Source organism: Perca flavescens, chromosome 15 (genome assembly GCF_004354835.1).
Source record: "Perca flavescens isolate YP-PL-M2 chromosome 15, PFLA_1.0, whole genome shotgun sequence".
In the NCBI taxonomy this organism is placed as follows: Eukaryota; Metazoa; Chordata; class Actinopteri; order Perciformes; family Percidae; genus Perca; species Perca flavescens.
Genome location: NC_041345.1, coordinates 13,137,091 through 13,152,126, shown reverse-complemented (window position 1 = coordinate 13,152,126; position 15,036 = coordinate 13,137,091). Strand labels below are relative to the sequence as shown.

The following is a 15,036-nucleotide window of genomic DNA, read 5'->3' as shown; positions in this document are numbered from 1 at the left end:
AAATTAAATTATTGTACTTTTTGCAATCTGTAGATAAGTACTATGTATTAATATATACAGTAACAACTGTGGATTTAAACGTGATTCTCTGAGGTGTCTAAGTTATTGATGTATATATTGTATGTTTGTTGATACAGCTTACTTTATTTTCTATAAGACCAATAAAATGTTTTGAAAAAGGATTTTAAGCACTTCTTCTCTGTCTTTGGAGGCTTTTAAAAACTGTTGAAATTGGGTTTTGTCATATTCTGTGGCGTCATTGACCCAGTTTGATTCTTGTAAAAATAAACTGGCGGGGAAGGCTCTTTGCCGTCCAGGGTGGGTTTTAGACGACAGCGATCATTTAGATGGCACGATTTCTTTTTCTGTGATCCAAAAAAAGCCGTTGGGCGACCCACTTTGGCTAACCTCAGTGGACATATTTTTGGCCCGACACGAGTAAAACATTAGAGTCATGAAGGATGTCTAGGTGTGCTTGTCCTAGATTAGGAGGAGTAGTGAGTTAGTCATCTGTGCTCCCTATGGGCCTCCTAAAACCCCCTCTGTCTCAGCGCACCTCATCAAACATCACCTCCTCAGCAGCGTTTCAACCCCACCACGTTCAAAACACATCTCATGAGAGAACATGCGGAGACAAAGAGACAGATGGCTGAAGACGAGCTACATTTCCCTCTCCATCCTGCAGGGCAAGTCTAAACCCCAGAGCCTCTGCACTATTGCAGCGTGGTATTGTTCTTTCCTTCTCATAAATTGAAGAGGCTCCTACAGGTCTGTTTGACCTGTGCCTTAAAACCGACTCGTCTCCCTCCTCTGGATGCCTGCCCCAGACAACCGGATGGCCTCTGAAGAGTTGATTAATTCGGCGGGTTGGGTTAAGGTGAGCTGGTGGGCAATCTAGGACAGCATTCTTCATCTTCACCCACTTCTGCAGCAGGTGCCTGCCCCAGTTCTCAGACCCCAGCCCTGCTGTACAATTAATGTTGCCATTCCCATCCGAGAGGCCGTTCATTTAGCACGTCTACCCTGCCAAAGCTTGGCATGGGGCTCCGCTCTGCAAATGTCACCATGGCAGAGGACATGCCTGTTTATTAGAGATGCTACACTGGGCAAGGGGTGGATTTCCTCGTTCACATCAGCAATTATTTGAATCGCGTGAAGCTGTTGTTATGGTGCATATGAGGGATTCATATTAAACACCATTATTATTATTATTATTTCCAGATAGTCAGTGCCATCCCAGCAATAAAACAACCTGATAAGAGTCCAGACAACTGGAGAGACAAGACAACCGGCACCAGGATGTTAAACATTACTGCTTGTGAGGAGTTAACCTTGCTCCAGCTTATATGCAATATGTGGGTCTGGGTTTCCCTCTGCTGGCACTTCAGTGTAAAGACTTTGTGTGATTTAACCATTTACAGTCTATGGATTTAAAGGGGTTTTTCCATAAGATGACGCCACACGCTCTTAACAGAAGGATTTCCCCTTCAGTTCATCTTTACTTTATCAAACAGAGAAGTAATAATTTCACCCCATTTGTTGAGATTCTGAAACTATGAAATATCCTCCCAAAGTGACACTTACTGCACACACTATATTGTTATTATAGTCCAGGGCGGGTCAATTGTAAGTTTCTATGCACCTTAAACATGCTGTAACACTAGAAACACCTGTGCAATCGTAAACTACTAACAGTTTAGATTTCGTTGACACTTTGTAATTGAGGAATTATTCGACTCAGTTTTTGAGTGCATGGTTATGTTGTATTGGAAAAATACAAATACATAACCTTTCGACACACCACAATTATCTTTGTTTACTGACAAGAGTGTCAACAAAAAAATGACAGTACAATCTTTACTAAGATAAATATTTACTGCAGGGCTGTTTGGTTGCGAAATGATTATAAAACAGGTAGCTCAAATCAAGCAATCTGATAGGTTCCTAGCTGTGATATAATAACGATATATCGGCTATGGTTCGAATTGCACAATAAGCATCAAGTCTGAGAAAAAAACGTAGACTAACGAACTGATACCTGGTGCAACCGTTTATCTGCACACACACACTACATCGCTGGTTTAATATCTTAAGTGTACGCTATATTTAGAATATATTTTTTTAATTTTAATACTTAAATACTCCATTGACAAAAACAGCAATTTTACCTAGCAGAAAACATGAGTTGCTGTTCTGCTGTATCACATGTATGTGTATGTATGTATATATCACAACATACCACGGTCTGTCGTGAACTATTGCTTAACTGTAGATGTAGATAGCCTACATGGAAATAAGTCAGTGTAGAGCAGAGGTTCTCAATCTTTTTTCAGTCAAGAACCCCTTAAAAGATCGAGCTTATATCGTGGACCATGGCTGTGCTGGGGACCTCCTGTGTATAGTGTATGTGTCTTGGAAAAAAATTGACTTAGCTTATTTTTTACACTTCTATAGTCTTAATTATGTGATAGAACAACACAAGAGAAATGTATAAGAAAGATATAATTAGGGTTGGGCATCAAGAACCAATTCCTACTTGGAATCGTTTCAAAAATTACGATTCCATCTTTATTGGAATCGTTTGGAGGATTTGGTTTGAAATCTGATAATAGGTTCCAAATTTAACATGCGCAAGTTTTGGTTTCCGTAGTGGCCAGGCACTTGTTGTGTTACAGCCTTGGAGCACAGTAAGCGGCACTCTAGTGTGGCTTTATTTTACGTTGAAAAAGCCCTGTATAAATGCAAACCACCATTTAATCAAAATAAAACTTGTGAAATAAGCATGTGACCCGTTTCAACTCCACCCCTCAGAGAATCGGAATTGAGAATCGATAAGAACCGGAATCGAAAGGAAAAATCGGAATCGGAATCAGAATCGTTAATATCCAAACAATGCCCAAGCCTAGATATAAGATATATATTTGCATATTGAGAGTTATAGATTTGTTAGACTACAAAGTAACATATAAACTATTAGGCTATAGATTTAAACAATATCATAGTAGTTGTAAAACTATGAAGCCTTTCTCAAAAAAAAAAAGTCATGATCATTTAAATGAGTGAATTGGAAAACTTCACAGACCCCCTGGCAGAGTGCCCAGAGCCCAGAATTCCTGGTGTAGAGATATGTTCTTCTTGGCTGTGATCTCGTCACCACAAATTTGCAATACTATTTTAATAGATATTTGATATCTTTTTATGCTAAATTAATACATAATAATACATATAGTGTGTTTTTTGATGCTTTTCCCAGAAGCACAAAGGAAGAATGTCTCCAAAAGGCCTACTAATTGTTGACTCATTAGCTAAGCATGTTTACATACTTATGATAAATAAAAGGATTTTTTTTCTTATCTTTGTTATGGTTGTTATTTTAGAGGGATAGCTTGCAGAAAATTGAAGACCGCAAACTGGCACGTCATCAAAGACAGCTTTGGCAGATAGCTGCTATTTCTGTGGGAATCCAGATATTGTCACATGACAGTGGACAGCGCCGCTATTATGTAACAACGTGTCGGCTGCGTGCACCGTGCACTCCATCGTACGATTCAACCTGTGTCAAGTCTTCCTTACTGAACAACCATCACACCCTTGGTCTTTTCAAAATAAAACCAACTGCTGCAACGATACGTTTCGGGGAGTTTTATGAGCAGTGCTTCCTTCCCGTCCTGGTTTATCTGCTTTCTTTGGCCGACTTGACGTAGCGTGTTGTGCGTCGTTGCGTCGCCGATGAAGGAGGCGTTGGCGCATCGCACTTCTGCCGCCGAAGCTGCTGGAGCTGCTGCAGCTGCTGACACACAAGCCGGCTGTCCTGCACTGAAAAGCGACTCACGACTGACACCGTTCACCATCTTAACTGGAGGAAGTCGCTCTGCAGCTACAGTTGCACTTTTAAGTGATCACTCGCCAGATTCAAAAATGATCAAGAACGGACATCACCACCACCACCAAGTGAACACAGCAGCCGGGAAAGACGCAGGGACGACCCCAGGCACCGCAGCTTGCAGTCCCGAGAAGAGGAGGCGAAGAATCCGGGTGTGGTGCGATGGCTGGTGAGTAACCAACCGGATGATTAACGGTGTGATGATGATGATGATGATGATGATGCTACAACATTGTTCTTATCGTTTGCATCAAGCCAGTTTGAATGAATGTGTCAGCCTGTGTATATGCCACCAACGGGACAGGCCTGCTGCAGGTTACAGCTCTCAGGACTGCTGCTTCATTCTCCAGAGATGTCAGTAAACACTAAACTTTTAAGTGAATATTCTCGTTTATGTATTCTACCATGAGAGTTGCAATGGCCAGACACAAATCACTGTAATTCAGGACTTATATTACTTTACTTTTACCCTATTATTATTACTCGGACATCCTAGTCTCAATTTTCCTCCTCAGTGAGTGGACACATTATTACATAATAACATCAGGATATCTCTCATAACACCGCACATCATTACTGTCATCTAGAGGGACATTCCTAACTCCTAACTATGACCAGCTCTAAGTATACTCTGTAGTTTACCGGTATACTGGCAATTACACATTATTGTACGTGATTTGGATAAAATTGTCTGCCAAATTAGTGTATTGCAATGTATTGTAAATAGGCCTACCGACTGCACTTAATGCAGGGCTTTACTTAAGTTAGAAACAATTTTTTTTTTTATAGAATTAGCAGTCATATAATGGAGATACCATTAAAGGCATATGGCTAAATAGGCCTGTCACAATAACAAATTTTGCTGGACGATAAATTGTCGTTGAGAGACCATTTTTATCTAATATAATGATAATGGCATAATAATGCAGGTACACCTTTTCAAAGATCAATAAACTTTTATTTCTAAAGCATATTTGATACTGGAACTGGAAGACATTTTAAATATCCACAATAAATGAACAAAACAACCAAAAAGAATAAATAAAATGGACTCTCAGTCTCTGTTAACAAAGAATGCACTGGAATAAAAACCAAACACAACCAAAAACAATAAATAAAATGGCGATTTTTCCGGCAGCGATAATTTCCATTTAAAATTTATCGGGCTCATTTATATTTATCATGCGATTAATTGATGTATTGCTTATTGTGACAGGCCTATGGCTAAATGTTGAATGTATGGGTAGTTTCACATAAAATTGGCCAAAAATCATTGGATGTGGCCGCTGAATAAAACAGTTGTTTTAATTACTGGTAAATGTATGTGACCATATCATTTTTTATAATTAGGATTTGTTATAGCATATATACAGCTTGCAATATATAGATGACTTAGTTTCAGGGTCCAGGTATTGTGCATGATGGTTCTCTGTTACTGGGACAACTGAATATAACGAGCCATCATTAACGTTATACACCTATGCTTCTCCTACTATGAAAAGTCAAAATTTCTGGTGTGAAAATATTTATTAAGATTGTTTTAAACATCACAGAATGATAATGCACACATACATTTTTTTCAAAGCCAGAACATTGCAATTAGCCTACATATTATGCATCTCAGACCCCTTGGTTAGCAGGCCACTCTGAACATACTTAGTTTGACTTTCCGTGGGATTACTTTCGTGATGCCCCAATGACAAAACAAGGTGTCTTCTTTCAGCATGGTGTAATGGAATAATGAGTGATTGTATTGAAGTTGAGCAAGGTGCTCAGATAGCGCCAGGCCGCCGGGCTTTAACGCAATACAGGTGCTTAATGTGTACAGCTGTGGGAAGGGAAACCCTAACCAGGGAACATTAGCAATTGTGTTCACATCAGTTTGCAAAACGGCAAACATGTACAACAAAGGCTAAAAAACTAAGTCAAGCTCTGTTCACTCTGCTCCTCCAGCTCATATGATACTTATATATATTACCAATATATTTCAATCTTTATTGTAAAATTCAGTGTCCAACTAAAACATTTCTTCCGACACACAACAGCAGCAATGTTCTCCTTGTTTATGAAATGACAGCCACACTTGATTGTTGGCCACTCTTCATGTGACAGACAGGCCTAATGATGCTCAGCACACTGAACAGGTTTAATGGACTGGACTAGGTGGAAGGAAAAGGTTTTAGTGTCATCTCAGATAGCCTACACGTATTGTTATTTCAGTCACCTCACCTTGGCACTTTTAAGAGGGCTCCCCTCCCCTTTTAAAGGGTTAGTTCACCTAAAATAGAAAAGAATACAGTATTTTTCCATTAGACATACTGGTATCTAACCATGCAGGAAAATGTGTGGTTTTTTTTTTTTTTTTTTTACTTTTGCCCCGAAACAGTGGACGTAAAATGGAATTTTGTTTGTTGTTTATCCCAATATTTGAAAAACTCAGCAACAACCTTTCTATCCAGAAACACTGTCCACACACTTTAGTGTAAACAGTTTTCATTAGGAAGTATTTTCCGCTGAAGGCAGAAAATAATGAAAGGTGTTGACAGTGAGGGCTTTGACGGGACATTGCTGAAAACAAAAAATCTTTTCACCCCTATTGTATTGAGTTGGCAGCAGAATTTTCAGTTGTATATATCTCCAGAATGTGGGCGAACTGATGAATCGATTGACGGAAAATATATTACCGATTATTTTGACAAATGATTAATTGTTTGAGACATTATTCACTGGTTCTGGCTTCTCAAATATGAGGGGATTTGATGATTTTTGTTGCCATATGTGATTGCTAACTGACTATCTTTGGGTTTTGGACCGTTGGCTGAATAAAACAAGCTTTTTGAATATGTCACCATTAGCTGTTTGAAATTCTAATATGCAGTTTTCACTATTCTCTTTCGTTATACACAACACTATTAATCGATAATTTATCATTAATTGCAGCCCGAGAACTGACCCTTTAAGATGCCTCCTCTGGGAGAAACACCAAGCCTTGGTGGACAGATTCTGGCTCAATGGTACACCGAGAAAAATACACGTTTTGAAATTCTGTGTACTAAGGCCAGGATTATTGTGGCTTTCTTTTGTAGAATTCCTGTGATTTAGGTGTGGCTGCCTATCTATGGTTTGATGGAATGTTCCAGAATATTTGGGATGCCAGAATATTAACCGGTGGGGTGAGCATGCAAAGAGAACCAATGTCAACAGAGCTCATGTCATTAACCCTCTCTAACCCCTTCAGCCCACACCTGCTACGGCCACTGTGGCTCGGGCAGCCATGCCCGACGCCCTTCACTGAGCACATTGTTCCTGAAACCCTACTGGACGCCACCACGCTCTTACTGACATCCAGCGTTGTCAGCCGTACGAGAGGAAAATTCCAAGAAAAGAGCACAGTCACTTCATCTGTTGAGACTTCTTTGACCCAGCCCCTTTTTTGCTTCACGAACACGCTTATTTGTCAACCTAAAAAGAGGTGACGGGGGTTAAAGATCAGTTATCAGTGAAGCATCATCAAGGAAGAGTGTAAAGTCCTCTTCCACTGTGTTTCCACTAAGGTAGTTAATCTATACTAGACTATAAATGTGCTATTTAAAGCCTCAGTGAAGTAACAGTGTGTTACTTAGTCATTCCAGCCTTTTACGAGACTAGTCATATCCTGAGCACTATGTCTCCAGGTATTTTACATTTTGAATTAAAGGAAAACCAAAATGTCAAGATTATAAGTTTTGTGCTCCCCTAACTGGTATTTCCTGCACGTATCCCATTGTATTCTATCACTGTGTCCACAGATGTCCATCTGGTTTTGTTCTTGAGTAGCGTAGGTGCTGTGTGGGTGTCTGCTAACAGGTTATACTAATCAATATTTCATCATCCTCTGGTCATGATCCATCCCTGCTAAAAAATACAACAGGAATACGGTAACACGTGTTGGGCATCTAGGTAGTATAACACCCCCCAAAAGAGCCTCCTGGTCTTATGTAACTCTGAGTTTTCTTTCCTATTCATTACCTCCAAATGCTCCCCCTTACTACATTCTTCTGTTCCGGCCCTCCACTATCACCTCAGAGCCTGCACACATGGATCCTAATTCAACAGATTAACAGCACAAGACTCACACAGAAAAAACTAGATTCCTCAACAACAAGCCTCTTTTTGTGGTTCTCGCATTTTGTTGAAGTATAGTGGATACATCTGAATCACATAAAAAAGCCCCTACAGTCTGGTAATTGTTATTTATGTGTTAGAATAAAACCCAAGTGCAGTCCAGGCTGTTTTCAGTCAGGCTGTCTATAGTGACACCACAGCAAGGCACAGATGCTATCTTTCATTAGCATAGCCTGGGGCTGAAAACAACATGGGATTCTGTTACTGTTGTGGCTGTGCACAAACTGTAGTTAGGGCAGTTCATCTGTTTTCTTATTGATTTTTGAGGATGCTGTTCATAGTGCTGTTTTGCACCTGACCCATGAGAGAGCTGACATGTAATTTAATGAACTAAAGAGGACATAAATGCCAATTTGAATGTTTTTTCGCCATCAGGTATGTTGTCATTATTGTGATTCTCCAAGTTAATTGCTGTCACAAAATTGCTGATGGTTATAGTAGCTACTGTAACAGTGATCAGAGTCTAATAAACTTAATGCATCATCAGTGACACCTGCAGTCACTTTCTTCTCTTTTTTGTGCATATTAGACAATATCATGCTCCAAGTAGACCAGAAAGAAAAATGATCAGACTGATGTCAGCTGTTGGCACTAGTAATAGTGATGGAAGGCTAATGCCCATCTGTTCTCTATTACCATGCTAGATTACCATGTTACAATCTCAGTCTCCAATCTGTGCTAATTTAATTATCTACAGATGGTATCAAAGCCTGGGTGGAGTAAAGTGGGAGGAAGAAATGCACTGTGCTGTTGACTTTTTATGTTTAGACTTTGATAACATATCTAACAGATCACATGAAGTGTGTGAAATACATTGGTGGGTCGACAATATCAGAAATATCAGTGGTTATGCATGTTTCAGCCCATGAACTAAACATCTATTGATCTCCTACACTCCAGTTTGTCATTGCTTTTTATTTATATCACAGGGTTTTAATCAACTCTCTCGTTTTGGTTAAAGTTACTGCTAGATGAGAAAAACACCTTGTTGGTGCATTCAAGACCATTAAGACATCTGAGTGTTGTAGAGAGGCTGCAGATTCTAACTCTGAGAACAGCGTGAGCTTAAAAATTAAACCACGGTCCATGCTTTATTCAACAGTTGTTTGCAACTATCTTGCTATCATCAGGAATAAAGCATGATGCACTGGAGAAGAGTTCCGGACGTGTTTTAATTTTGATTGGCTGCCAAACATTATGACTATAATTCAAGAAATCCTTTTCTTTTATTTGATTTCCCAACCAATAGTTTTAAAAACAATCCTTTCATACTGCTCCTGTACCTCCCTACGATAATGTAACTTTTATGTCATTTTTTATCTTCTTATCCTCCCAGCTATGACATGGTCCATTATGGCCACTCCAACCAGCTGCGACAGGCCAAGGCCATGGGAGATTACCTCATCGTTGGAGTACACACAGATAGTAAGGCTCAGAACCATAATGACTTATTGTCCACCTACACCTCTCTTTAAGGCCTAGCTCATCTGTACATAACTTTTGTCATCCCCAACTCCTCTTTCTGATGAGTCTCGGGAGCCATGGCACCTGAAGCTTCTGTTTATCTTCTTCAGTCCTATCAGTAGCAGGCAGACACTAGCTGTGCCCTATACAGGGGTTGTTGTGACAGTAGTGCAGCGACTCAGCGATTACATCTCACCCATAGACATGTCTGTGGTCTCACCCGTCTATGGCACACTGGGGCATTCTGACATTAAGATATCCAAGAATGACTTCATAGTTAAGGCCAGCACAGATATCAGCAATCTTTCCCTTTGCTGAAGTGACAATAACGTATCTCAAGGACGTAGGCGCAGCTGCGTTCGGTCACTATAAAAACTGCTCATCAGATGGAAATTTCTGTCTCTCTGTTCTATTAATCTCAGTTTATTTGTGTGAATCAACAACAGTATTGTGTACATGTTTTGTTTTGAAGGTGAGATTGCGAAGCACAAGGGTCCGCCAGTCTTCACTCAGGCAGAAAGATATAAGATGGTGCGGGCCATAAAATGGGTGGATGAAGTTGTGGAAGGAGCGCCTTATGTCACCACCCTCCAGACCCTCGACAAGTACAACTGTGACTTCTGTGTGCACGGAGGTACAGTATATCACTACCTCTTGTCCTCATTTAGACACACAAATAGATTCATAGCCCTAAACAATGTTGGTCAGTTCCAAGTATAATGCTGGATCACTGATTTTTAGTTGATATAACATGCAGCGCTCTATTGCTCATGTATGATGTTGTTTCAGATGATATAACACTAACAGTGGATGGGAAAGACACATATGAGGAGGTGAAGAAGTCAGGGCGGTACAGGCGAGTTTGCTTTTTGAAAAATGCAGAAGATAATAACAGTCTGGATAATATTGTTGTGTATGCTTTTCTTAACTTGTTAAATTGTATATTATGCTGTTCCAGGGAGTGTAAGAGAACCCAGGGAGTTTCAACCACAGATCTGGTTGGCAGAATGCTACTGATGACCAAAGCACATCACAGCAACATTGTAAGTACATCCTTAGTCTTTCTATAAAGACAACAAGACCATTTTACACGCCTTTATCTCACTGCCACTGTGCAGCGCCTATATCCCTGACCTCTTATCGTACGTCCCGGTTCGACTTTGAGATCTTCGGGCAGAGGTCTGTTGTCTGGGCCAGAGACCTGGCTGAAAACTAAAGGGGACAGAGTGTTTGCAGGGCCCGAGGCTCTAGAATGATCTGCCCGAGGAAATCAGGTTGGCTGAGTCAGTGGTCTTCTTTATGGCCCTTCTGAAAACATATTTATATCGAAAAGCCTTTCCTGATTTTACTTGAGTTTGAACTTCCTTTGAACTTTCTTTTGTTTCCTTGAAAAAAAGCCCAACCCTGTATTGGTTTTTATACACCAAATTAAACCTGATAATTTTATGACTTAATGTCTGTTTTATTCTGTGGCCAAGTTGTGAATCATTTTGTAACGTGGATTTTGAAGTGCTCTATAAATAAAGATTATTATTATTATTATTATTATTATTATTATATGCCCTCAGTACGCAGCACATGCCTGATTCAAACCTCTCTTCTCTTTAGGATAGTTCAGACTATCAGCAGCACACAGACAACTTTGGAAAGGTAGGTACCAAACCTATTTACAGCTTATTTTAATGCTTTTGTCATCACCTAGTTAATATCAAATCCTCAGCTTACTACCAAACTCTTAATTAGCATATCTTTAAAACCAAATGCTTGGCTCTTTAGCTTCCTCTTCCTTTACTGTTATGTCATTCAAGTAGTTAAAGTTGCCATGTGGGCCAGATGTCAACCATTATTAAACAAAGGCCTTTACTGTGGACCCACTTTATAATCAAGTTGCAGGCTGTGCCAGTAAACAGTGAATGCCACTTCTGTTCCTGGATAGAGAACCTAACTCAGAGTTAACATGCTGGGGATTTAAATAGTGTGAAAGCTTTAGAGGGTCTCTTCACTTTAGAACATTTGCGACTGGCACAGCAGTGCTGTGAATTTGGAGAGGGTTGAATAAATGCGCTGGGGATTTGTGGGATAGCAAGTGAGCTATTTAGCATTTAAGAGATGACATTACTACTCCCACCACAAGGTGGTGGTGATGATCCAGCATTCTGATACTCCAGTGATGATACTGATTGTTACGGTCTGTTTGTACTCATTGTGCCTGTTTCTTGGTTACGGGGCTCACATGGTCAGAAGGGCCACAGTCCCTGGACAGGGGTGTCTCAGTTCCTGCAGACTTCACAGAAGATCATCCAGTTTGCTTCAGGCCAGGAGCCTCAACCCGGAGACACCATCATCTATGTGGCAGGAGCCTTTGACCTCTTCCGTATCATTTTAGAAACCTAAAAATATTGCTAACAACAATAAAACCTTTGACTCAAAAGGCATGTACCCTTTAGTAAACTGAGACGTCATTTATAAAAGCAGTGGTATCACTGTCAGAATGGTGTGAATTCATTATGTTGTGAACTGTTGCTATAAAAAAATTCTGCTGTTCTAAAATGCTTAGTCACCCTTGACTAGTCTCCTATCAGACATTGGCCATGTGGACTTCCTGGAAGCAGTGCATAAGCTCGCAGAAAAGCCATACATTATAGTGGGGTTGCACTTTGATCAGGTGGGTCTCCTTGGCTCTTTTTCAATTGTGTAAAACATTCACTGCCTCCCTGAATCGAGTTGTGACATTTTATTTTTTCTCTTTGTTCATATTTTTTAGGAGGTAAACCGCTACAAAGGGAAAAACTACCCCATCATGAATGTCCACGAGAGAACGCTCAGCGTCCTGGCTTGTCGAGTAGGTTCTTCTTCTTCTTCTTCCACCATCAACACAGTGCATTGCAAGTATATCTTCTTTATCTGCAATTCATTGTGGGTGATTGATTTCTGATTTTGTTGTGTTGTTTTCTTCACAGTATGTGTCAGAAGTAGTGATTGGTGCACCCTTTGCAGTCACAAAAGATTTACTGGACCATTTTAAGGTAAATACAGGCCATAGTGTTATCTCTCACAACTAGATAATATTGTTCTCTGCAATTAAAAGTGAATGAAATAGCACATCTATTTATCCACAGGTGGATCTTGTATGCCATGGAAAGACAGAAATATATCCTGACAAGGATGGATCCGACCCTTATGCTGTAAGACTCTAAACACTGTCACATACCGCTTTTTTCAAAACACCTCCATGAAATACAGTTATGCGCAGAGATGATATATCACATCCGTTCTGAATTTTTTTCTTCGTATCCAGGAGCCGAGAAGAGAAGGAATCCTGCGTACCGTTGACAGTGTCAACAGCCTCACTACAGATGCCATTGTGCAGAGGATAATCAAAAACAGGTTAAAAAAAAAGGGGGCCTGTCAACTTCTAGAAAAATTCACAAAAGCTTGGGGGCAGAAATATACAATTTTATATTATATCCAGTGGGCAAAACATTTTAAGTTAAATTAAATGGGACCTAGTTTTTGTGCTGCTGTAATAAGTAATATATAAGATTGAGACCTATTTTCCACTTTTGTTGTTTTGATTCAGGTTGCTATTTGAAGCAAGGAACCAGAAGAAAGAGGCCAACGAGATTGCTGTGATCCAGGCCATGAAGCGACAAGAGGAGGAAAAGACTAAAGAAAGAGCGCAGGCTGTGCTGTAGGAAGGCCCTAAAGAAGCACCATCAACTTAGTGTCAACATAACACTGACAAGCTCAATTATTCTAAACTCATGTACAGTAAAATCAATCCTTTTGTATGTGTTATGACACCCTCCACACATGATCCTGGCTAATGACAGCAGTGCTTAAAGCAGCCCATTTAAAGCCAGGGCGGTATAGTCTGCTGTGGGATCATCAGGTATACTCTGTGTGTGTGTGTGTGTGTGTGTGTGTGTGTGTGTGTGTGTGTGTGTGTGTGTGTGTGTGTGTGTGTGTGTGTGTGTGTGTGTGTGTGTGTGTGTGTGTCTGCTGTGGGATCATCAGTTATACAGTGTGTGTGTGTGTGTGTGTGTGTGTGTGTGTGTGTGTCTGCTGTGGGATCATCAGTTATACAGTGTGTGTGTGTGTGTGTGTGTGTGTGTGTATATGTGTGTGTGTGTGTGTGTGTGTGTGTGTGTGTGTGTGTGGGGGGTATTAACATATTCAGCATTATGCAAATAATCAGTCAACAAGCATACATACAGACAAGGGAGATATCATTATGTCTTCAAATGTCTATTTTCTGTCTTTGGATATTTTTAATTCCTGAAGTATTTATTTTTGTTGCCTTATATAGATTTTTTAACTATTATCTTAGTGAGTGTGGGGACCTAAGATGTCGGTCAGGCATTAAACTGTAACAAGGAAATGATTTGATTAGTCATTTCCATGGGGTTGTTGGTGCTTTTTTCCCAGCAATAGATGTCGCCCCACAATGGATCTATTCATGTATATACTGTATGTAATGTATCATAAAGTGATTACAGGCTCTCTGGAGGATGCTCAAACCATTAGAGAAGTAGGAAATCCACCTGCTTCTCTGCATGCAACTTGAATTGTTTGGATGTGTAAAGGTGTTTCGGGACCTCATGTACATATCAGGCCTTACTCCAGACTGCACTGACTTCTCAAAAAGAACAGTTTTGTTTGACTAGAGCAGAGTTTTAACTCAAAAAATGCACACTGTTAAGACCTGCACGCCCGGCCTTTTGAGTGCAATTGTATTTTTTTTAAACCAACACTCCTTTAAGGTTTATCCTACTATAGAGAACACTACAGAGCTTTAACAGACTGCTTTTAAGCTTAACTATAAAACAATGACAGATGCTCAGTGTTGTTGACTTGATAATAAAATAGACCTTTTACTGTCATTGAACCCTAAAAAATGAAGCGTCTGTCTCTATGTCAGATTGGATTAAATTATATTTTTTTTAAATGTATATTTTACTCACCTCCTCTCCATTAACTACTGTATAGAGTGTTTAATGTTTGAAAAAAACCATATTAATATGTCTGTATGTCAAGTTGGAATGTATTCAGTGTAGGCTATAATGTATATGTTATTGAAAACTCCCAGTTGACAAACACTGTATAAAGTGATTGGACTACAGTATACTATTGCTGATAATAATAACATTTTAATCGGAAAGGCTATTTGTCATCTTATTTTCCCTAAAACAGAAAATGGCAGGGGTTAGGAGGATTGCAATGTCTTATTTATTTCCTCAGTAATTGAGGTAAATGAGCAGGCTGTGCTTTAGTCACACAATGAAAGGTTAAAGTCATGTTTGGGACACAGAAATGACCTTTGATCAGAAAAAAAAGATCTGAATTTTTCAACATATGAATGAGTCACACAGAGAGTTTGTTAAATGTCAGACAATTAAGAGTAGATTATTTTAGCAGCAGATTGGTACCCAGCAAAGATCTGTAAGCTTTTTCAAAAAGAGAGAAAAAGGGCATATTGACCTAATTTGAAAATCTTTTTACATGGAAGCATGAAGTTATATGGC

The 15,036-nt window shown here is 39.7% G+C and overlaps 1 protein-coding gene across 2 annotated transcripts; it reads left to right on the top strand.

Moving 5' to 3' along the window:
- The first annotated feature begins 3,741 nt into the window (after positions 1 to 3,741).
- On the top strand, positions 3,742 to 13,465 carry LOC114569784 (ethanolamine-phosphate cytidylyltransferase). 2 transcript variants are annotated; one of them, XM_028599843.1, is made up of 13 exons: positions 3,742 to 4,052; positions 9,384 to 9,472; positions 9,984 to 10,145; positions 10,301 to 10,367; positions 10,470 to 10,554; positions 11,120 to 11,161; positions 11,753 to 11,885; positions 12,094 to 12,176; positions 12,276 to 12,353; positions 12,472 to 12,537; positions 12,631 to 12,696; positions 12,810 to 12,898; positions 13,092 to 13,465. In XM_028599843.1, exons 1-13 carry the CDS (start codon positions 3,919 to 3,921, stop codon positions 13,204 to 13,206), a joined length of 1,209 nt encoding a protein of 402 aa, XP_028455644.1. In that variant the 5' UTR covers positions 3,742 to 3,918; the 3' UTR covers positions 13,207 to 13,465. The 2 variants fall into 2 exon arrangements, with proteins under 2 accessions (XP_028455644.1, XP_028455643.1); XM_028599842.1 differs by having other exon boundaries at positions 11,738 to 11,885.
- Positions 13,466 to 15,036: the final 1,571 nt, after the last annotated feature.